Source organism: Monodelphis domestica, chromosome 8, assembly GCF_027887165.1.
Source record: "Monodelphis domestica isolate mMonDom1 chromosome 8, mMonDom1.pri, whole genome shotgun sequence".
NCBI classification, from domain to species: domain Eukaryota; kingdom Metazoa; phylum Chordata; class Mammalia; order Didelphimorphia; family Didelphidae; genus Monodelphis; species Monodelphis domestica.
This window is the reverse complement of record NC_077234.1, coordinates 192,695,821-192,719,759: the sequence shown is the minus strand read 5'-3', so window position 1 is coordinate 192,719,759 and position 23,939 is coordinate 192,695,821. Positions and strand designations below refer to the sequence as shown.

Below are 23,939 nucleotides of genomic sequence, written 5' to 3'. Positions count from 1 at the left end.
GTTTCTACAAACCAACACCTTTTTTAATGACAACATTAATTTAGACATGCTAAAATTAATTATATCATAACTTTTAATTATCCATTATTTCTAAATTTTCCTAAAGAGAAACTTGGGGGGAAAACCTATGTCCTTCTTGAGTTTTAGGGAGCTACATAATTGCAATAATATATTTCTAAAAACTTTCTGAGAGTGTATGTCTTCTGCATGTGGCTAACAATCTAATTTTGTTTCTTTATATGCTTTTATTTCAGAATACAAATGCAAACTTCTTGAGGGCAGGGATTATTTCATTTTTGTCATCACACATCATAGACACTTAAAATAAATGCTATTTTAGTTGGTTGCATAATTGATTTTTGTCACTATGAAGGCAATGTGATAAGTACCCTATCCTTCTGAATACCAGAATTGGTCTCCTTATTGCTCATTTTCAATCCTCACCTCTGTGCCAGTTGTACATATCAAAACCTTTTGGGGTTTACCTCCCCAAAGAAAATAAAATAGAAAGGATAGTTTAGAAGGATAGAGTGGTTTGCAATTTCCTTCTCCAGCTCATTTGACAAATAAGGAAATTGAGGCAAACAGGGTGAAGTGACTTGTTCAGGGTCACACAGCTAGTAAGTGTCTGGGACCTGATTTAAATTCAGGAAGATGATCCTTCCTGACTCTATGCCCAGCAGTCTATGCACTGTACCAACTCTCTGCCTTCTCTATACAATGCTATTAAAGAATTATTTGTTTTTTTTATTTTTGGAATTGTTATAATATAGCATATACTAACTAACCCAGACTTTGGAGAATCTTTTCTCCAGGTAAATCAAATTTAACCTTGGAACAACCAAGCATTTGGAGAAGTACTTTCCTACCTGCTTTACTAAGCAAACACAGTATAAACTACAACCTTTTCTTGACAACTAAGAGTTATCATTGTAAATATCAATTACTGTAGTAAGCTTTAGAATGATGCCTTGGAGAGGTCTGGAAGTGAATAGGACTTAGCCTTAGTTTGCCTTTCACTAAATGTTCATACTGCCCCTTTTAGAATGAGTAGAACTCTATAGGATATGACATAGTGATGCCTGCAGGCACTTTGGGGGAGGGTGGCAGAACTGTTTAATTTCTGCTCTCACATCTCACAGCAGTCTAGGTGCAGTGGCTGTCATTTCTCTACTCTCTGGATCCCTCTCCTGCTTCTGCCATTTACCATTTTCTTCCCTGCACATCCTTATTTCATGTTTCTCTTCTTTCCTTTTCCTCTTCGTTTCCCAGCTCGTTTTCTTTCATGTGAAAAAAGACCTTCTTTTTATAACAGTAGTTACTTTTTTTTCCTTGTCTTTGTATCCCCAACCCTTAGCAAGTGCTTTACACATAGTAGATACTTATTTGGTTTGGATGGAAGGGAAGGACAAGATAGTTCCTTGGCATTTTGAAGTTCACAACATAATTAACATAATTGTCTTTAAATAGATAAACCCTAGCCTAAATTATTTTTTCCTGGAAGCTCCATAAATTGCTCACTCGGTTATTCTTTCTTAAGTGTTGTGTGTTTGACAACTGCAGTCATTAAAATACTTTCTGCTTCCTACTATATCCCCCCACCATTTAGTCCAGAAATACTTCAAGGTTCAAATGTAATTCTTAAAAAGTATAAAATGTTTTCAGTAACAAGCATGCTATAAAACTCACAGGCACGAAGTTTTTAATCTTATAAAAGATGTCAAATTTGTTAGAAACAATTAGCTTCTCGTTTACACGGACATCATCTCCTGGATGTTTGCTGTTCCAGTAGGAGCCTTGTGTCCATGGGATCTATCCAACACCTATTGCAGATAGCTGAAACCACAGACATAAGCAAACACCTGCTGACCCTCTCTATGTATGTGCTGTCTCTCCCTTTCTCTTGCCCCTCAGCTTAGTGTTCCACTGTCTCCCCCCCAAAAAAAATCCATAACAAAAATAGAAATGGATGTAGAAGAGATGTGGCTCAGGTAGAGCACTGCTACAGGTGGACTTCCAGCACTTTGGATCAACCACAGATAACTGACTGCAGAAAACAAAACCACAGATAAGGGCCCCCCTACTATATATAGAATTGTTTGTTCCAGCTGGCTGGCACATTTGCTTTTCAACTTGATGTCTTTCATATATTTCCTGGGTGGAGTATATATGGAGAAAATATCTGATTTCAGAGAATCAAAGCATTCTAACTTTAGAAGGCATCTCCGAGGCCATCCTTTGGAGAGCTCTAATTATTAGAAAATTACTCCTTCCATTGAGCCTAAATATATAATCATCAACATCAACCCATTGCTGTAGGGTCTGTTCTTAAGGCCCAAGCAAAACAAGTCTAACATATAGTATAAGATAGGTATTTTATTTTATTTTTCACCAATTACCTGTAATACCAAATTTCCACATACATTTTCCAAAGTTATATGATCCAAATTGTCTCTAACTTCTTCCCTTTTCTTTCCTGGAGCTGCCAAGAAATTCAATCTGGGTTATATGTGTATTATTATGCAAAACATTATTCATTTTTGTAAGTACCTAATCTTATAAGACCCAAATCCCACCACATATACCCAAGTAAACAAGTGAAAAATGCTTAGATGCCACAGAGTAGGTGACAGTGCCTTAACCATATGTATATTGTAAAGGCCAGTAGAACCTCTTACATCTTTATTAAGGGGAATGCTAACCTCTCCTTTTATACAACACTAAGATAGGTACTTTAAAGGGATATTATACTTTTTTTCCCCATCTTCTTCCCCATAATTATCCTGGAGAGAATGGTAATATTACCAATAAGAAGTTTTTGTTTAGTGTCTTTTTTTAATCTGGTCATTTTGTTTCAGTGGAATGTATGATAAAACCAAACACAAAAGAAAGATCTTTACTATTGCAGATTTTAGGGCTTATCTTTACTATTGCGGATTTTAGAGCTAGAGCATTCATTGCTTATGTGTTCAAAATTATTTTCACTGGCTTAAGAAAATTCTTTTACCAGGGCAAAGGAGCACCTGCTCTGCAGCTGTGTCTTAGGGAGTTGTCTGGGGTACTGAGACATTAAATGATTTGTCTAAGATCACACATTTGTCTAAGATCATTATGTCAAAAGAAAGACTTGAATTTGAATCTTTTCTAATTGGAGACTGACTCTCTGTCCACTATTATGCCCTCAGATAAGTTTGCACTGCACAAAAATCTTCATTGCTTGAATTTTTTTTGAAAATAAGAAAATATAATTATCTAGTGTTTAAGGAAATAATGTGGAATTCAACTAATTAAAATAACTTTGTTTTAGAGATCTACCACTTAAGACAGATTTTACTGATAAAACATAAGAAGATTCATGAACTCTTTATTTCTTGGATATTGTATTTATCATAATCTCATTCTGTTTCAAGATTAATGCTTTAAATAGATATGAAAGCAGTATATACAAAACATATTCAAAGTCATTATGTGTTACATAAATTGCCTTCATCAGAAGTCTTCTATTCAGATCTCTGTATTCAAATATCTAATAAACTGGGTTAATAACCCAATAACCTAGTTACCCAGACTATCAGATATTTGAATGCAGAGATCTGAATATACTCCTCTGAAATTCAGATGTAAGATATGTACTGTGGCTCTTGCCAACCCTGGAAATAAGTTCAGATTTTAGTATTAACATAGAGCCATGCTTATAAGACCCTCATTGCCACCTCTCGCCATCTATATCTTAATCACAAATAATTTAAAAAATATATTTAGAATTAAAGAAACTAGAACTTATTAGCTGTTAAGTGAAGGAAATGGATTGTTGTTATCAGTCATTCTCATTCCATAGCCAGGCCTCTTTCCACTTTGACATGCTGCACAGTAGTATTATATATTATGTTATATTATATATTATATATGAATTACATAATTAATAATTTATATTTGTATTTCATTATTTAATGTGATATTATTTAAGTTTCTGTTCTTAAATGAATTTGTGTTCTTGTAGAGGAGAGTATATATTATAGTGAAAGACCGATGGAGTCAAAAAATGTAATTTTGCCTCTTGGTCCCATTTGATTGAAGCATGTAAATCACAATGGACTTCAAAGCACAAAAACACTCTGTGGCTCAGTTTCCTCATCTATAAAATGCAGATCATAATATTTGAACTACTATTTTGCCACATTGGCATGAGAATCAAATTGATCTCATCTATGTAAAGCTCTTTAGAGTTTACAAAACATTGCATAAAAAATAAATTTTTGTTGTTATATTTTGGTATTTCTAAAGAACTTTTATTTAATTGGCATGAATCCTCCTTTCTTGCTATAATGGATGATTTTCATCAATGTCTGGCCAAAATACATGATAAGCCCTGCTACAGCTAGCCAGGCTGGAGCTCAGTCCCATTGTCAGTCTTTCCAGCTTGGTAGACTCAACCAAAGCCTATTCCCAGTATTTGCATTCTAGAACCTAAGAATATTTCATTCCTCATTTAAGCATCAGCATAAACCTTCATTATTACTAAAAACTGATACAAAGAAAAATTGGTCATATTTCCATGCCATTTTATCTTCACGGAACCTTAGAGATTATCAAGTCCAAACACCTCATTTCTAAATTAAGAAACTGAGGCAGAGAGATGTTAAATGACTTATCCAAGGTCACAACTAGTTAACTGAAGAACGGTAACTAAAATTCTGGTATTCTGACTTATAGTGATTTTTACCAACTCAGAATCTGCAGTCTTGTAGATTAGGTGCTTTTCTAGCAAAATTGGGGCTTTAGCCTACTAGGGAAATAGATGGAGGGGAGAAGGAGAGACTTATTGAACTTGTTAATCATATCTTTCAAAGATTAACAAATTAGTGAATACTACCTGTGCTGACACTTCTTTTTGCAACTTAGTGGTTAACTAAATTCTGCTGTCCTCATTAGATGTCGAGCCTAGTGGAATGATAAATTGTGCTTAGGTTTGTTCTCCTGTTCCTGAGATTGATTATTTTTGTTTTTTGTTTAAAACAGAACAACAACAAAGCTCTTTTGATGTTGCAGAAGGCCCTGATGGGGGTCACTAGTCAGTCATTTAAAGAAATAAGTAGGTTATTGGTTTGGCAACAGAACAGGCAGCTGAGGTAGAGGTTATGCTTTCTGAGTGACCATTTTCAAACGTCAGCTGGTTGCAAATTCATATGTGTTAACTGATCTGTAACACACATGCTGACATGCAGAGAATTTTTTCCTCAGCCCCTAAGCCAAGAAACAGTAACTTTCTTTTGGCATTAGGTACCCTCTGACCCTGTTAGGACGCCCTCTCGTATGCCATCCAGCACAGGAATGGGGATGACGTATCCTTTTCCTGGTAGTATTGCCTTAATCATCTACCTTGTCAATTGCAATCTGACTTTTTTGCCTTTCTGACACTGGGATTAGGGAGGTTATAAGCTGTTACTTGCATATTTATTGCTTTCTTTATCCAATAGGTTACTAACCCCTCTTTATATTCAGTTCATCCTTTGTAATGGGAAAGCTGTGTATAACCAGCCAGAAAAGCAACCAGTTCCATGATCCTTATACAACTAAATGCATTTTAGTTTAAATGCTTTCAAGGTTCATTACCTAAAAACTGCACTAAGACTTTGGGGACACCCTGTATTATTTTCTCTATTTTGTACATTTACATTCATGGCTTTTTCAATTTGGCTTATTTTCATAGTTTTATAGCTCTGTTTTTCCCTAGGTTTTTATTCCATTAGTGTGCATTTCCCTTTAAATGTGCTTCTAATTTTATTGATTTTTTATTTTATTCAGAAATTGGAAGATAATTTTGATGAATGCTTACCATCCACCAGTATTTTTGTATCAATAACGTACATGCCACTACCTTAAGTTCTAAAAGGTTTCAGATTAGAAAGATCATAAAATATCAAGGAATATTTAACATAAATATATCAATAGCATAGACATACCTCACATGCAATTGTACAAAACCATGGAATTTCATGTAAATTGGTAGTACTTATTTCTTCTGATTTTCTGATTTTGTCTCTTAACTCTGAATTAGATTTGGTTTCTTTCCCCCTTTTTAAAATAATGACCATATTCTTTATAATGGTGTCAAAGTTGGAATCAACCAAGAAAACTTATCTGTTCACAGTTTTCTGCTCACTATAGTGGACTATAAAATTATCCTGGCTCTTGTAAACTACATTGTATAATATAGTAACATTCTAATATCATACCTTGATGCTTGGTACTGAGCAGAGGCAAGAAGGAGAACAGGTAGATGGATAGATAGATTATATGGATGGATGAAGAGAGAGGGGGAAGGGAGGGAGAGAGATTGGTAGATTGATGGAATTTATCTTTGGCTCAGAAATGAAATTCTGAGATGAGATTTAACATACCACCATTCATTTTATATAGTGAAGTTATGCAACAGTCTTTCATAATGAGGGTGTTGTATACATTTGAGTTTTTACAGTTATTGTTACTAGACTAGAAGACATAATGTCTCTGGAATTCAGTGAGACATTGACAAGATCTTTAGATCCTTGTGATCAAGAATAATAGAGACAATGTTATTGCACCAAATTTAAATTTAGAGGGTGTGGGATCAAATCCTAACTCAGCAGCTTAGAGTCTGTGTGATCTTGGGCAAGTAATTTAACCTCTCCAGGCCCTAGTTTCTTCATTGTAAAATGACAATGTGAGCTTAGATGACCCTTAAGCTACCTTCTAGCTAGCTCCAAAGCTATGAGTCTGTGACCCTGTACAAGCTGCATTATAATGCAGAAAAGGAGTCTAGAAACGAGGTAAATGTCTTGAAACTCAGTTGTAAGGGAAATGTATACCAATGAATAAAATCATGAACAAAATGAAGTTGAAATGTTTAGAAAGGAGGGGCAACTAGGTAGCATAGTGACATTGGAGTCGGAAGGTCTTGGGTTCAAATTTGACCTCAGATACATCCTAGTTGTGCAAATCACTTAAACCTAATCACCTAGCCCTTGCTCTTCTTTTGCCTTAGAAATGATAGCTTAGAGTCTAAGACAGAAGGTAAGGGTTTGGAAGATCATAAGGAGATCATGTAGAGATGAATCAGAATTATGGTAGGAAAAATTTCCATTTTTTCTGAAAATTCGTGTATTTTTGTTTTTCCTATGAGAGTGGCTGAAATGTATTTAGGGGGTCACAATCACAAAATTTGAAAGTTGGAAGGGACTTCATTGGTCATCTATTCTAACCTATATACAAACGGTCTCCTCACTGTAACATGCCCAACAACAGTAACATCGCTTAGCATGATGCTTGGCACATAGATGTTTAGTAAATATTAATTGATTAAAGTAGGAAAAGGAGAGTATGATTATGAAAATGAGTAGGAAATGAGGATAAATTTCAACAAATGTGAAAGTGTCAGCAAATATTCCCCCACTGCCCCAGTGTCAAGAAGCAATAGAATTTTAAAGTGCTCTGGAGACACAGTGTTTTTTTTTTTCATGGTATCCATGGCTATCCCGAAGGTAGGTCATAGGATCATAGATTTAGAGCTCTCTGTAATCAAGTTCATATGCGCTGCTCATGAATTGCCATCATTAAGCAGTGTGTTTGGACCTCAAACCCATCTTCTCTGACTTAAAATTCAACATTGAGCATGCTACCTCTAGTATTAAGCCAAAAAATTCAGTACTTATCATTTGATTTTTTGTCAATTATTTGTATAAATGCATAGGTGGATGGCTCATTATATTTATTCAATAAATTTAGGTTGGGAAAGACATGGACAGATGACATTTCATTTAATTTTTTAAGGTTGACTATAGGATATCTTTTACAAACACATACACAGTATGTATGTAATATAGTATAGGAGTACAGGGTTGCTAGGTGGCACAAATCTGCCCTCAGACACTTAATAGATGTACAATCCTGGGCAAGTCACTTACTCCTGATAGCCTCAGTTTCCCCATCTGTAACATGAGCTGGGAAAAGGAAATGGCACACCACTTCAGTATCTTTGCCAGGAAAACTCTAAATGAGATCTCAAAGAGTCAGATACAACTGAATGACTGAACAATAGCAATAATATCACATGGTCCATATTCCAGTAGTCATTGGTAGTGATATGACTACTCAAAAAGCTTTGTAATTTTTGACTATATAAATTCAAGTAGTGTCCAGAATAATCAGAATTTATTAAGCCCTCCCAATGTGTCATCACTGTGCGAAGTGCTCTAGATATGAGTACAAAGAATGAAACAAGCCCTTTTCTCAGGGAGTTTACTTTCTAATGGGGAGAATCAACAACTGTGGATATCAGTATATACAGTATAAACTGCAAAAAAAAAAAACAACTTACAGTAGTTAAATACAGATTATTTTTAGAGAATGCTTTTAGTTACACGAATCAAAAAATGTCTTCAAGCAGATGATGATGCTTGAACTACATGCATATTAAAGGAATAAAGGAAATTATATTCCTACCATATAGTTTTGGGTGGTCAGAACTTACCTACAGCTTGCATCTGGTTCTAGGTGTTATAGTTTAAGAATTCTGATGAGCTGGAACACATCAAGAGCAAAGTGACTATGACAGAGAAGAGACTCAAGACAATTTCCTATTTAAAAAATGGTTGAAGAAACAGTATAATTAGACTGTACAAAAGAAGACTCAGGATAGGGGGTTGGTAGTAAAGAGAGGTCTAAATATTTGAAGGATTGCCTTGTGGAAGAGAGAATAGACTTATTCTGCTTGGCTTTAAAGGGCAGAATTAGGACCCATGAATGGAAGCTATGTGGAGACAGATTGTATCTCAGCCTAATGAAGAAATTCCTAACAATTAGAACTGTCTGAAAATGGAATAGACTTCCTCATGAGGAAATGAATTCTTCATTAAGGGAGACACTTCCTTGGAGACTCAGTGACCTCTTGTGCATCACGTAGCATGTTAGGTTAGATGATTTCCAAAATCCCTTTTATCTTTCAAGGCTATTATCTTTTTAATGAAAAGTTGAATAGTCTATATTCTTTTTACTTCTTTCTCCCTTCCTCATTTGGATAATTAATCATTAATCAACAGATATTCAATTAAGCACCTACTGTCTATCAGACAAAGATTCTCAGAGCAATGAGGCATGGTCCAACAAAATAAATTCCTACTTTGCCCAGGCCTAAATATGCAGGTATCATTCTGGATTTTAAGTCCAACATCTCTGGTAAAAGGTGGTATTATGAATCATTTTCTATCTTCTGGCCTTGTGATTTAGTACTGCAGCAATCCTCGGGATTTATAATTTACCATTGAATTAATGAGATTAAAATTAAACTCTAAGGAAACAAAGGATTGGTTTTGGACATAGATATAGCTATGAAGACAGACATATACACATGCAAAGAGAAAATTCTGTCAGGCTTTATTAGTAGGAAAAGATACATGATAAAAAAATTAGTGGAAGTAAATGCCTGGAAATGCCTTAAATAGAGGCATTAGAATTCAATATTTATTGAAATAGCCCTAAATAAGGCAACTAGAGAGAATTGCCAATATGTTGATTTTAACTAAATGACAAAATACTAAAAAAGAATCTCACTTTTCAGAAATGGGAGATAATAGATTTGAGAGAAAGAGAAAATATATTAAATGTAGTTCTCAAATTCATTTGGCATCTAAAGCCCATCTATGAGCAGAAGAGGGAAGTGGAAAGCACATTGTTCATATGCTCTCCTTTCTTTTTGTCCAAAGATGTGGCTTCATTGATATAGAATCTACCTACAAAGAAGTTCTTCCCACCTTTAGAAATCAACACCTACTATGCAAATTATAATCAATTGTCTCTTCAGGGTTGCACAGCCAGGATAGGTCAGAAACAAAACCTGACCCAGATTTTCTTGATTCGGGGTTAGCTCCCCATCCACTACATAATGCTACCTCTCACCTGTCCCCCAAATTTCATCAGGCTGGATATAAAGAATATTGGTACTTCTGTTTAGACCAACAATACGATGTCTTTGTTTCTATTAAATAAATCAGGGAAATATTTATATTTTTAAAAACCTGTTGGCATTGGAATCCTCAGTAGTTAAGAGATTTTATAGAGGAGGCCTGTGAATTACCACTACGTGCATTACTCTTGATGTGATGGCCACATGAGAAGAAAAGTGGGAGTACTGATCTTAAGGAATTGAAGAGCATTTGGGAAGTTGGGGGAAGTAACTGTTTTTTCCTTCTCATTTTGCTTGTTGAAAAAGGGAAATTATCATTTAGGCTTCTCTGGGGTGAAGACTCTAAGAATGTTTGATACTATTGTTTTTCTCCCATGCTTGATCAGAGAATTCTTATTTTATGAAAATGCAATGGAGATTATAAGGACAGCATTTAGCAGAGTAGTTAATCAAGCTGGTAATGCTAAAGAAAAAACCATTGAATATTTATGACCTAACTTTGTTTGCTAAAATTCTTTACCTGTTACAAGTCAAAATGCTTAAGGGGGAAAGGAGAAGAATAGGGCATAGATAGAGCAGGGAGGGAGGGAGGAGAATATTAAGTTTAGAAATTGGCACTGGTGTCAAATGGCTGGAGGGGAGATAGTTCTGATTTAAATTTTTTCAAAGAGAAAGGTTGCAAACAGCTCAGTAGACTGAGGTAGCTAACAGAAATGGCTGTTGGAAGATATAGATAAAATTAAATGTTAGAAGCTATAAAGAGGCTAGACTGGTCATCAGACAGACATGAGAGTGAAGTTATCCAGGATAAATAAATGACTTCAAAGAAAAAAAATGATGCAAAAATCCTGGCAGGGAAGAAAAAGGATCAGGCAGAGTTAAGTTGGGGACCAAATGGAGCATGGGAATATTTTGATAAAATAAAAATGAGAGGGAGAGATGTAATATAGATATTTAGGGGGGAGCAGGTTTCCTATTTTTCCAGTCATAGAAAGTTTAAACAAGTATAAAGCCAGGGAAATGCCTTTAGAAAGGAGGAAAATTTGAAAGTAAATTTAAAGAGAACATGGTTTCAATGCTGGTGCAATAAACAGCCAAATTCATTATTTCAGCTAAATTAATTATTCTGTACCTTTAAAATGCCTTTAAAATCACTTATTAGAGAAATCAGCATTAAAAACAACTCTTACATAAGATTTTTAAACCATTCATTTGTGTTTGGTTTTGGAGGTTTGGGTTTTATAAAATTACTCACAAAAATGAACAATTGAATAAAATTAATTTAATTTTTAAAAAATAAAATCACTCTTAGATCCCACCTCATACCTATCAGATTTACATTTGGTTTGAAAGAAACCAAGGAACATGTTACATTTTTTCCTCATAAATTTCCTAAACTGCCTCATAAATTAGCTCTAACACCTACCCCTGATCATGAGAGCTCTTTTTACATTAGTATTTTTTTTCCTTACCATTTGTATCGATTCTAAGCAGAAGAGAGGTAAAGGCTAGGCAATCGGAACTAAATGACTTGCCCAGAGTCACATTGTTAGGAAGTGTCTGAGGCAAGATTTGAACTTAGGACCTCCTGACTAGCTAACTGCCCCTTTTCCATTTGTTTTACTCCTTTCTTAGGCTTATTTTATATTGGGTCTAATAAATATGTTAACAGCAACAGTGTATGCATATGTGCATATAAAAACATCAGCAATGTAGATATATGAGTGTTTTTGTATGCGCATGTATGTGTGTATATAAACCATGAATCAGCTGTGAGAAAACTCACAGATTCTTGATGTGACATTTAAAATGGTTGAGGTCTTAAACTGTAGTGATTAAAATAGTGGAAGATATAAATTGTGATAGATATAAAAGAGGGTGAGTAAATTTGACCGCAGAAATATGTTTCACTACAGTGTCTTGGTTTTAAATCAAATATAAGGTGGTCGCCAGGGAAATAATCCCAATTATTCAAATACCCAAGTCAATTGGGTTTTATAGAGATTTTAATTAACAATACAATGAGTAATCAAAGAAAGAGAGAGAGAGAGTAAGAAAGGAATAAGTATGAAGGGCCTCAAGCCAATATGGCCTAGACCTGAGTCTTAAAAGAGAAATCAGTCAGTTTTTTAACACTCACCACAACGTCTGACTAAACAAGGATACTAGTGACACCAGGCCAGCATCCTTCCTCAGAGTCTTCCAGCCAGAGATTGTTTCAAAGGGCCTCTCTCAAGAGCCTCCAGAGCTCCTATCCCAGAGGGACAGAGCTCCTTCAGAATGAGATTTCCTCCAAGAGCACTTCTCCTCAAAGAGATCTATCTCCAAGGAAAGAGCCCTCAAGCATCAATCAGTCCTCAAGGAAATGAGTCTCTCAGAATGAGATCCTCCAGAATGAGAATCAGAAATCGAGATTCCCGAATGAGATCCAAGCTCTTATTTTTAAGGGCAAAAATTTCCTCTGTCACCTCCCCTAAGTCCTTACATCTACCAATCACTGTAGATGTTTTTAAAGGACCGCCCATTTTGAATTCACAGCTGAGTAGTTTTAATCTCTTTAGTAAGTCAGAAAAAAATGCTGCTGTGTCGACAAATTTCATTAAGAAAAATCCTCTGAATAAGTTATCACCCTTTTAGGTTTAAGTAGTTTACAAGTTGCCCCACCTATATGGGTACCTAGCATCCCATTGTAACAATTTTAAAAACAGGCATGACTCAAAGAACTTCCTGTCCTTTCCATAAGCATGGGTCAAAGCACTTTCATTGTTCAGCAAGGAGTTTTCTGTCCTAAAGCAGTCTTAAGTAGGGTGGAGTAGGGATATTCCCAAGGCAAGGAGTTTTCACATTCAAGTAGAATTCTCACTATCTGCTAGGGAATTTTTTTAAGTAGAAGATTCCCCAATGGGGAAATTTCCAACATTCATAAGTCTGAGAAATTTTAAGGTTTACATTGAGCCATGACAGTTATCTGTCAAACTCCAGAGTTAAGATACAGTAACAGTATCCAAAGTTTTAGTGAGAGGGAAGGTAGAAGTTGAGATCATGTATCTAAAATAGACAGAGATCTAGATAGATGAATAGGAATTGAGGAAGAAGGGGTGACTAGGAGTTGGAAGAGGGATTAGTAGAAAGGAAAGGAATAGGAGGCAGCTAGGTGGCTTAGTGGAATTGAGAGCCAATCCTAGAGACTGGAAGTTCTGGGTTCAACTGTGGCCTCAGACATTTCCTAGCTGTGTGACCCTGGGCAAGTCACTCAGCCTCCATTGCCTATCCCTTACCACTCTTCTGCCTTAGAACCCACACACAGTATTGATTCTAAGACAGAAGGAAAGATGTTTTTTTTTTTTTTTAAGGGAGAGAGGTAGGGAATAAAATAAGCATTTATAGAATGCCTACTTTGTTCTAGACACAATTTACAAAAACTAGCTTTTTTAAACTTCACAACAACACTGTAAGAAATATGTTATCTCCATTTTACAGCTGAGGAAAATGAGGCAAATAGAGGTTAAATAACTTGCTGGTGATCATACAGGTAATAAGTGTCTAAGGCTGGATTTGAACTCCCCTGGAGTCAAATACTTTATCCATAGCTGTTTCTATGTAAAGACCTGATGTAGAAGGTGATGCTAGATTATGAGCTTTGAAGTAAACTGTTGATGCTAAGAAGCAAACATGAGGAAGGTGCACATTCCATTCATGGAGAGGCACAGAATTGGGGAAGGTGTGAGGAGCAGCAATAGGTCTGTTTGGCCAGATTGTGGATGTGAAGGAAACAGGCTCATCAAGAATAAAAGCTGGAGCCTGACAGTGAAGGATTTCATGTGCCAAACAGGAGAATTGCAATTGATCTTAGAAATGATAGGGAGCCATTAGATATGATTGAGCAGGGAAGTGACATGATCAGGAACCATGTGAGTAGAGAGAGGGGGGCAGACGCAAGAGCTGTTATAGAGATAGAACTGACCGCCCTGACATCTCATTTTCTATGTAGGGTGATGGAGAATGAGCAGTTATGGAGTTTGTGAACTTGGGTGATTGGAAGAGCGATGGAAATTTTCTGTATAGAAAAGGTGGTGAATTTGAGGGAAGTGGAAAAAACATTAAAGGCCATGATGTCCAACCCTCTCATTTTACAGATAAGGAAACTGAGGTATGGAGCCATTAAGTGATTTTTTTTTCCAGAGATGTACAGTAGATGGCAGGGTTTGGAATGAAAACAGCAGCAAGAAACTCCCTCCGGGTTTCAAATGAATTATGCCTGATATTAAAACATGTATAGAGAAACTTTGGGCTAATGTTTGTTTTGGTCCAACTTCTCAGTTGCAGATATACAAAGAGAATGTGTTAAGAGTATTTGACAGCCTAAATTTAAACTACCACTTTGTAATATTAGCATAACACCCTACATTATGGGGGTGGAGTGTAGCATACACTCCTTTTCAGGCTGAATTTCCAAAGTGTGTTTTAGGAAACTGAGTATGAAGGGATTCCTCCGAGCTGAGGCTGAGCCAAAAGGGTTTGACTCCATTTTATTTTGATCCTGTCCGTCATTCCTCTATGTGAATTTTGTTTTAATCACACTCATTTTAAGATAAGTTTTCTTAAACTGGAATCCATAGCCTTTTTTTTTTACATTTCAATAACTATACTCAACATAATTGTTTTCCTTTGTAATCCTATTTATCTTATTTTATGCATTTAAAAACATTTTTCTCAGGGGCAGCTGGGTATCTCAGTGGATTGAGAACCAGCCCTAGAGATGGGACGTCCTAGGTTCAAATCTGGCCTCAGACACTTCCCAGCTGTGTGACCCTGGGCAAGTCACTTGACCCCCATTGCCTAGCCCTTACCACTCTTCTGCCTTGGAGCCAATACACAGTACTGACTCCAAGACAGAAGGTGAGAGTTTAAAAAAAATTTTTTTTCTCTTCTCAGAAGGGGTTCAAAGGGTGTATAAAAACTGTAAAAAGGTGTCCATGATATAAAAAGGTTGCAAACCCCTATTTTAAGAGAAAATTTAGTATAGTATAAAGTGCATGAGACTTGGAATAGCTAGGTGGTTCAGTGAATAGAGAGCTAGCCTAGAGATGGGAGGTCCTGAGTTCAAATCTATCCTTGGTCACTTCCTACCTGTGTGACTCTGGTCAAGTCACTTAACCCTCTTTGCCTAGTCTATACTACTCTTCTGCCTTGGAACACAGTATTGATTCTAAGACTGAAAGTAAGGGTTTAAAAAATAAACACAAACAAACCCAAGATCTTGGGACAAAGACTGAGAACTAGTGTTTAGTATAAAATAATATGGTGACTCACACTAATGCAACAAGTGTGATTGAATGAATTGCTATGAGACTTTACCCTACTTGGGAAAAGGGATTTCGCATGTAATTAATTTTTTTTTATTTTACGTATTTTTCTTCCTTTAATTTTTTTCATTGCCAATTGTGTATACCTGAATTCGTATGCATTGAGTAAAATGAGGCCCTATGGTATATGACTTGAGGATTTTTTTAAAAGTAACATGCAAAATTAATATATAATGTTTTAAAGTTTTAAAAAGTAGTTTCTCCACTTTTTCCCTGTGAGTTAGGAAGTATGAATGTTCTCTCCTTGCTAATGATTAAATAGCCAATGACTTGCCCAGGGCCACAAGTTCATTGCTCTTCTAGCTGTCTTACTCTCTCAGATACAGTCCCCTGATATCACAGAGCTCACAGATTATGTAGCAAAAATGGAGGTATAAACTAAGTTTGCTAACAAGTTGGTATTTGATTAGCTAAAAAGCTGATTGCTGCTTGAAGAGGTCAAATTATGACCTTAGAAAAAATAACAAGGTAAACCTCCTCAGTTTTTCAGTCGTTTCAGTTCTGTCTTGACTCTTTGGGACTCTATTTTAGAGGGTTTTTTTGGGAAAGATGCTGGAGTAGTTCGCCACTCAGGGGGAAACTGAGGCAAACAGGGTAAAGTGACTTGCCCAGGGTCATACAGCTAATAAATGTCTGAGGCAAGATTTGAATCCAGGCAGGTGAATTTACTAGTAAGTATGATTTAAAAAAATAAAAATTTTGTATATATATAACATATACAAATAATATAAATATAATAATATATATATAATATATTTTTAAAAATAATACATGAACTCATGAAGGTACTGGGAAAAAAGTAGGCAGGCATAGACTAAGCAAGATAATTGTCTGGGAAATCTCTGGGGAGTCCTAAGCATTGCAAGGAGAAGGTAAAACCACAGAACTGAGCTGGTCTAGGTCAGCCTTTAGAGATTTTTCAGTTGAAAGCTAAGTACATTATGTCTTCCCACATCCATTAGGTTCTGGATGTGATGTGTTAAAAACACAATCGTGTCAGCATTGGTTTTGTTATAGCTACAATCCTCCTCTTATTTCTTAGGGAAAGTCTTCTGTGCTTAAAGGTAAAACAAGCACATGTTTTAACTCGTTTTATTTAAATACAAACAATGACCGTAAATAAAAGCCATTTTTCTGTTGCCTTAGTTTATTCCACATACACATTAAATTAAGTATACTGGTTAAGATAAAAGTAAGACTTTGTTTAGAAATGCTTCTAACTACTTTGCTTTGATTTTAATTTCATTTTGCTGGTATGGATTGGCTCACTCCTGTGCTTTTAATGTTTCCGTGGATTTGTGATCTCATCAACCTATGCACTCCCTTGAGGGTGCAGAGTCCAGCATATTCATTCCTGCCTATCTTATGATTCCCCTAAATCCTCTCCAGCCAATATTTTAGGGGCATTCTTTTAAAGCTGCCCAGATACTAACAAACTATTAATCAATTATCACCAGTGACTGACTTTCCTTTTCCTATTACAGGTCTCTGATGACATCCTGAACCCCATTTCTCTAATGCATTTCGTTGCCCATTACATGTCAGCCTAGTCATATCTACTGTGTTTTTTCTCCATTGGCCTTTGGGTGACCTTCACCTTTAATTTTTCAGAGGCTTGTGAACAACTAACTATGATTAACAGCCATATTGTAGCAATGAAAGGATTCTTTTGTTAAAAAAAAATACAGACCTTTGTTTCACGAGAGAAGCTTGGAGGTCATTAAAAGACAATTTTCCAAAGGCACTCCAATCTGTTTCCTTCCTCCTATTCAGTTCTACAGCCAACTAATTTTCCATGCACATTATCTGCCTGAAATATTTGTACTGATGGATAAATTCTGTGTTGCTCATCTAGCTGCATATGATAGTCTGGAAAATAAAAACTCTTCATCCACTTGGTTTTTCCTATGTAGGTAGGTAGGCCAAATTCTTTTTAATAATTAGGAAGGTCCATAGTGTGCCTGGGCTTAAGGATTGTGAAATAATGTCATATGCAAATAGGAACATCTGAAGAACCTCTTCTGTAAGAATCCCTTTTTACTTTGGATTCAGGACTGGGCATCTTCTGTGCATGATGGGCAAATACCTCATGCCTCAATTAACAATAACCAGAGGGTAGTTGGTCAACAGACTGCTAATTCAAAAAAGATTCTCATATTAGTAAGCAATATTTTCTTGAAATTATAGTGTAATCAGATTCTTCTGTGTATATGTGTATGTATATAAGCATGCATGTACACATACTTTTTGGTGCTTCCAAATTCAGTGCCTTCCTATTTTCTTCTTGAAAATAACAATTGCAGCAATTGGAAAGTGGATGGATGTAAAGAGAGATATGAGAATCAGAGAAATAGATCTGAGAATGATCTGCCTAGAGATAGTTGAATCCATAGGAGCTGATGAAATCATCAGGTGAATAGAAGAGAGGAAGATGATGTGATGACAGAGTCCTGGGGACCCTCCTGGTTAGCAGGTGTGACCTAGAAGAAGATCTAACAAGGGAGATGGAAAAGAAAGGGTCTGACAGATAGGAGGAGAACCAGTCAAGGGCATTTAAAAAGTATCATGGAGATACTTTCTTAGAAAACTTAATAAAGTAAGAAAAGCATGATCAACAGTGTCAAAGGTACATGTTAGAAGTGCATGTCAAAGGTACACATCAGAAGGATAAAGTTGAAGAAACGACCATTAGATTTCAACATTAAGGGATCACTGGAGGAAACAACAAATTGGGAGGGGGGAGAATTTATAGCAAGTATCTCTGACCAAACTCTCATTTCTCATATATGTAGAAAACAGAGTCAAGTTTATAAGAATATATAACATTCCCCAGTTGAGAAATGATCAAAAGATATCAAGCAGTTCTCAGAGAAAGAAATTAAAACTATCCATAGTCAATCTGAAAAAAAAATGCTCTGGCTGATCACTGGCTAATCCCCATGTCTGAAACACTCTTCCCCTTCATCTCTATCTCCCAGCTTCTTTGGTATCTTTCAATTATTGGCTGAAGTCCTACCTTGTACAAGAAGCTTTTCCCAGTCCTCTTTAATCTTCAATTCTTCCCTCAGAGATAATCTCCAATTTAACCTGTAGCTAATCCTATTTGTACTCTCTTGTTTGCCTGTTGTCTCCTCCATCACACTGTGAGTTCCTTGAAAGTATTATTAGGGAAGAGGGGCTTTATTTGTGTCCCCAACACTTAGTGCAGTGCCTGGTATATAATAGGTACTAAATAAATACTTCTTGACTTACTGACTATACATTTGCACCAGAACTGTGTCCATTTGTCGATCACTGGACAAGGATCTCGTTTCTCTGCCAAAGGCCAAGCTGATGTTTCTAGGCAGTTTGAAATCTTTTTCATTATCTTAGTACCCTACATACCGGTTCTTGCTGTTTGGCCACTCTCATTGCCATAAAGGAAGTGAGCTACACAGAACCTAGGACCATTTTGCATTTTTCTTTGTTTATAGGTTATTGTGACCAGCTTACTGAGTTACTTTACTTGAAGCCTTTCCAGCAGAGTAAAACCAGCCAGAATTCACACTCTAGTGGCATAGCCTTTTGTAACCCAAAGTAACCTCCATGTCCTGAGAAGCCATCCAAATACAATTTTGAGAAGGTACTTAAAAACCATTCATTGATCCTGGAATCTCTATAAATACATATGCTTTGTGGCAGGAACAATAGCCATATAAACTATCCTCAACCCTTAACTGCCTCTGGAGACTAAAAGCTCTGTGCATTCACATCACTTCCTATTCACCCAAGAAGAAAGTTTCCATGAGGACCTTCCATCGCTACCTCCAGTGCTTGCCCTGATGTACTGGGGTGGACAACCTTTGTTTATATTTCTCTTCTCTCCTAATACTGCTGCCACTCTGGTGCCAGCTCTTATCACCATGAAATAAGGGAGCTTCACTCAGTTGAATCAGCTCAAGATGCTTATCCTTGTTAAGCATCTTCTTTGTACTCTGGCTAAGTTAATCTCCTCTTGTTAACTGTTGAATGACTTACAAGGGTCTCATTTGGTTCCAGGGTTGAACATAGACTACCAGAGGACTGGCTTGAGTGAGAAGGCACAAGCCAGAATATACTGATGTCTGTGGTTTAAAAGTTGTCTTGTGTTGTATGGTCTCATGGCCAAGTGAAGAAAAAAATAAACTGTAGACATCAGAAAATTCTTATGTGGTTATCACTATTGTGTATTATATTGCTCTGCTATAGCTTTGTATTATGGGATTCTCAGAACCCCGCCATGCTTTAGGAGGAAAAAATTAAAACAGAACAAGTCAAGAATAGTTCAGAATTAGTTTGTTCAAAAAACACATAACTGAGGAAGTACCTGTCCTAGAGGTAATTTCTGTTCATCTTGTTCCCTAGCAGGTCCAGCTAATGCGGTGATACTCAGTGAAATTTGAGATAAAATCGTGTTTTATGTTTTGTTCTGTTTCCCCAGAGTAGTTATTTAGAATATTATGTTTCATGGACACACAGGTGGACTTGGAATTGTAACACATTGTCAGTCTAAGCAAGAAAGTCCCTCTAGTGGCCATGCTTCTGAAAATAAAACAGAAGTTTTGCTCGCTTTTTCCTTTGTTTAACCCCACTCACTTTACTAAAAATCCAAAGCAATAGATTTCCTTTGTCAAGATCACATTAATGAAAAAAAATAATAACTTCTTTTCCCTTCTTGTATTCTGATTGTTTTATTTTTTTTCCCTACTTCTTCTCATGTACATCCACCTCTTAAAATCTCTCTTTCTTAAGCATTCCCTCAGTGTGGCTCCGTAGATAGACCCCTTAGCCTGGAAACAGCAAGTCCTGGGTTGACCTCAGACACTTCCTGACTTTGTGACTCTGGGCAAGTCATTTAACTCCCATTGCCTTGCCCTTAGTGCTCTTCTGCCTTTGAACCAATACTTAATATTGATTCTGAGACAGAACGGAAGGTTTTGTTTTGTTTTTTTAAAAAAAGACTCCATTCATGCTGCCTTTGCAGGAGACTTTCCCAGTTCCATTCCCTCTTCTCCCTACTAATGCCCTTTCCCTCTTGAGTTTTCCTTCCATTTGCTCTGTATATATCTGATATGACCCTAATTATTTGCACATTGTTATCCCCATTAGAATTTGAGCTCCTTGAGAACAGGAACTGTTTTTGCCTCCCTTTGTATCCCCAGGGATTTAGCATAGTGCCTGGCACATGGAAAGCACTTAATAAATGTTTGTTGACTTATTTATTCACTAATATCTTATATCATGTCCAGTGACATGCCTGTTCTAGTCTATTTTCATAGAAATGCCCGTCTGCAAATGAGTAGGAAAATAGTGATCAAATTTAATTAGCTTTTATAACGTTGGTGAAAAGAGTGGAGAAGGGATGAGACTTATGATTTCATAAAGGAAGGAAATTCCCAGGGTGGGATAGTGGGAAATATGCAAGACTTATAATCCCTTAAGGGACTTGTTCTAGTTCTTTCACTTTCTACATTTGTGGCCTTGGGTAAGTCACTTAAAGCCCCGAGTCTCAATTTCTTCATCCATAAAATGAAGGAGCTTTTCTTATGACCTCCACTTTTGGAGCACTTTTGGAGAAAAATATAAATTTTCCCATCAATTCATAATATAAATTTATTTTTCTTAAGTAACTTAGCAAAGATCAAGAAACTATTTTCCTCCTTTCACAGAGTGGTAGAAACAAGATAAGAATTAGGTTCCAGATCCTGGCCAAGTCAATAAATAAATAATTTACAGTAAATTCCAGGGTATCCACTTTTGTAGGAATGAAATGTTATGGTTAATTAAATAATCCCATTATCTAAGAGTTACTTTATATACCATGCATGGATTGTTAGAAATGGAAATGGATTCTTAAAGATCATTTGGTTCACATGACAAATATGGAAATGTGTTCTGCATGATAAAACATGCATGGCCCAGATCAAATTCCTTATCATCTCTGAGTGAGGGGGAGGGTGGAAAGGAAGGGAAAGAGATGGTTTGGATCTTATAATTTTGGAAAACATGTGTTGAAAGTTATTATATGTAATGGGGGAAATGAAATATATTTGAAATTTTTAAAAAGATCATTTAGTTCAGCCCCCTTTTTATAGATAAGCAAACTACAGTACAGGGATTTATGCTGAAATTAGACTGAACATAATTAAACTATTGATTGGAAAATTATATCAGATTCCTAGAGTGCCTCAGGTTCATTATTATGAACATCAGTCATCCTATAGTAGTAGGGGAAAATCTGCTTAAAAGTTATAATCATTTGGACCCTGGAAGAAATGGACATTCGCTACACTAGAGTAAATTTTTTTCCTTTTCCCAGTGGGTTCTGAAGTATGTGGCTGCTCGCTGGTGTTTGGTATTCCCTCCCTCCCCTACTACCAGCCAGCCACATCCCTTTTCTGTGATCATGTTATAACCTGGTTGTGTTTTTTTCCCCCTCACAGCCCAGTGACTTCTCCGTATCTCTTAAAGCATCAGGGAAGAATAAACATTTCAAGGTGCAGCTTTTGGACAATGTCTATTGCATTGGACAGCGACGGTTTCACACTATGGATGAGTTGGTGGAACACTACAAAAAGGCACCTATTTTCACCAGTGAACACGGGGAAAAGTTATATCTCATCAAAGCACTTCAGTGACATTAAAGGTGGGCTAGGCTGCTTAGTCTGCCTCTCACTAAAAGCCTAGTCCGCTTCTCACTCAACTTCAGGCCTTAGGTCCAACATTCACCTACACAGAGCAGAGATGACCTCCTACCTGATACAGACTCCAACCTGGAGCCCTCCCTTCGAGGGCGTTACTCTATTGGGTGGTTCGTCCTTGATTTCTTGTTCATTTGCCCAGTTTGTCTTTCCCCCCCTCCAGTTCTGTTGGGTTCAGTTTGCTTCCTCTCAGGTTAAAAGCCTAAGTGACCATCATCAGTACTCACTTTGCCGCCTGAGTTCTAAAGCCCCTCTCCCGTCCCGGTTTACAGAATTTGGAGATGAGAGAGGAAGGTGAGTTCGGTTTGCTTTTGTTCTTTTCAACTGAAAACAGTGTTAATCTGTTTAAATTGTTCATGCTGACAGAACTCTTAGTTAAGAGACATTGGGCACAGTTTGAATGCACTGAAGCTACAGCTAATTAAGTGAAATATAGTAGACATAAAACAGGTGTGGCTATGAGTTCTGTAGCTCTTTTGCTTACCAGGTAGTGTAGGACAAAGATTCCTAGGTTCTAGAAGCACTCTACGCTGTATTCTGCTATTACATCGCTTCCTTGACTCTGTAAGAGTACACCAATTAAGGCATTTTGTAATAGGACTTCTTCAACTACTATGGTAAAATTGTAGTCAAAGAAATCTATCTAGTGTATTTTGGTCTGTGGTTGCAACCAAGAGAATGTCCTTGAAAATTGATTTGCAAGAGAGAGAGAATCAGTAACTCATGAAGACTGAAGGTTTTGGTAATCTATACAACCAAATGTGCCATCTACATAATCCTTTTTCCTCTTGCCCTTCTGCTTGTTTGAATTTTAACAATTATGTATTTAATTCTCAAAGTAATATGTATCTGTATCTGTTTGTTGACACTAATGCAGATGATTACAAAAAAACCTGATCTTTTGGGGAAGGGGGGCTACCAACACTATATAAATATATATATTTACATATATATATGTACACATATATATTATTTGCTTTACAGGGAAAATTCTTCAGGGTTTACAAAAGATGATGTGATTGGTAGTTAAGAGACACACAGAATGTTTATGAAGAAAATGCATTTTCTCTTTTCTTTACATTTAAACTTCTTTTAGGTTTAAATATACAGTCTTGAGGTGGCACATTCCTGAGATTGAAGAAGGGGTCTTGAGATCCCCTAAACTTGCATACACAGTTTTTTGGATATTGTAATAAAAAAGGTATTATGTCAAGACCTGAGTGTGTGTCTTTATCTCTATTAGCACTCAAATTCAACTATGACAATTGAATAGATTTACCAATTACTTGGAGCCTGACTGGTTTAGAGGAAAATTTTTCAAAGTGTTTTAGTGCCTTCACTATGTTTTATATTATGTGTCCTTTTTCTGATTATGGTGTTGTCATATTGAAATAATAAACAGTGAAACTATTTTTTAAAAAATCTAGTATCTCAGTTCACCTAAGCTTGCTCTTTTTACTAATCGAGATAATGGACATTTTATAAAATCTGGTGTTAAATCAGTGTGTACAAGGGTACTTCTTCCTAGGGATGTTTTGAGAATTAAATGAGATCATATTTGTAGATGGCTTAGCATAATCCTTGGTACCTACTAAATAAATGTTTATTGTCCTCCCTCTCCCACCACCGCCACCGCCACCGCCACCACCATTACCACCATTCCTTCTCACCTGGCTTATACAGCTTCACATTTAATGTATATATTTCCTAGTAGAAACTGCACTGTAGTCCTTTGTCTCATTCTTATGCTTACTGTACATTATAGACTATCAGTGTTATAAATGGAAGATTCCATTTGTATATGAGCACAGTTACAAACAGACATACCATTTTTCTAAGTAAAATATTCCTTTAGCATCCCTGATTTGAAGACCTGTTTACACAGATAGTTGATTAACTTTTGGGAAACTGAGA

At 36.3% G+C, this 23,939-nt stretch overlaps 1 protein-coding gene and 1 non-coding gene across 7 annotated transcripts in view; one reads left to right on the top strand and one right to left on the bottom strand.

Moving 5' to 3' along the window:
- Positions 1 to 23,238, top strand: part of NCK2 (NCK adaptor protein 2) — a 195,428-nt gene extending 172,190 nt beyond the window's left edge. For all 6 annotated transcript variants that reach the window (XM_007501189.3, XM_056807319.1, XM_007501188.3 and 3 more), the window contains one exon: positions 21,768 to 23,238. In XM_007501189.3, coding sequence (XP_007501251.1) covers positions 21,768 to 21,962 — 195 coding nt within the window. In that variant the 3' untranslated portion in view covers positions 21,963 to 23,238. The remainder of the gene's footprint in view (positions 1 to 21,767) is intronic.
- On the bottom strand, positions 2,600 to 2,721 carry LOC130456011 (U6atac minor spliceosomal RNA). The gene has a single exon (XR_008914297.1). It is a non-coding gene; the product is annotated as a U6atac minor spliceosomal RNA (small nuclear RNA).
- Positions 23,239 to 23,939: the final 701 nt, after the last annotated feature.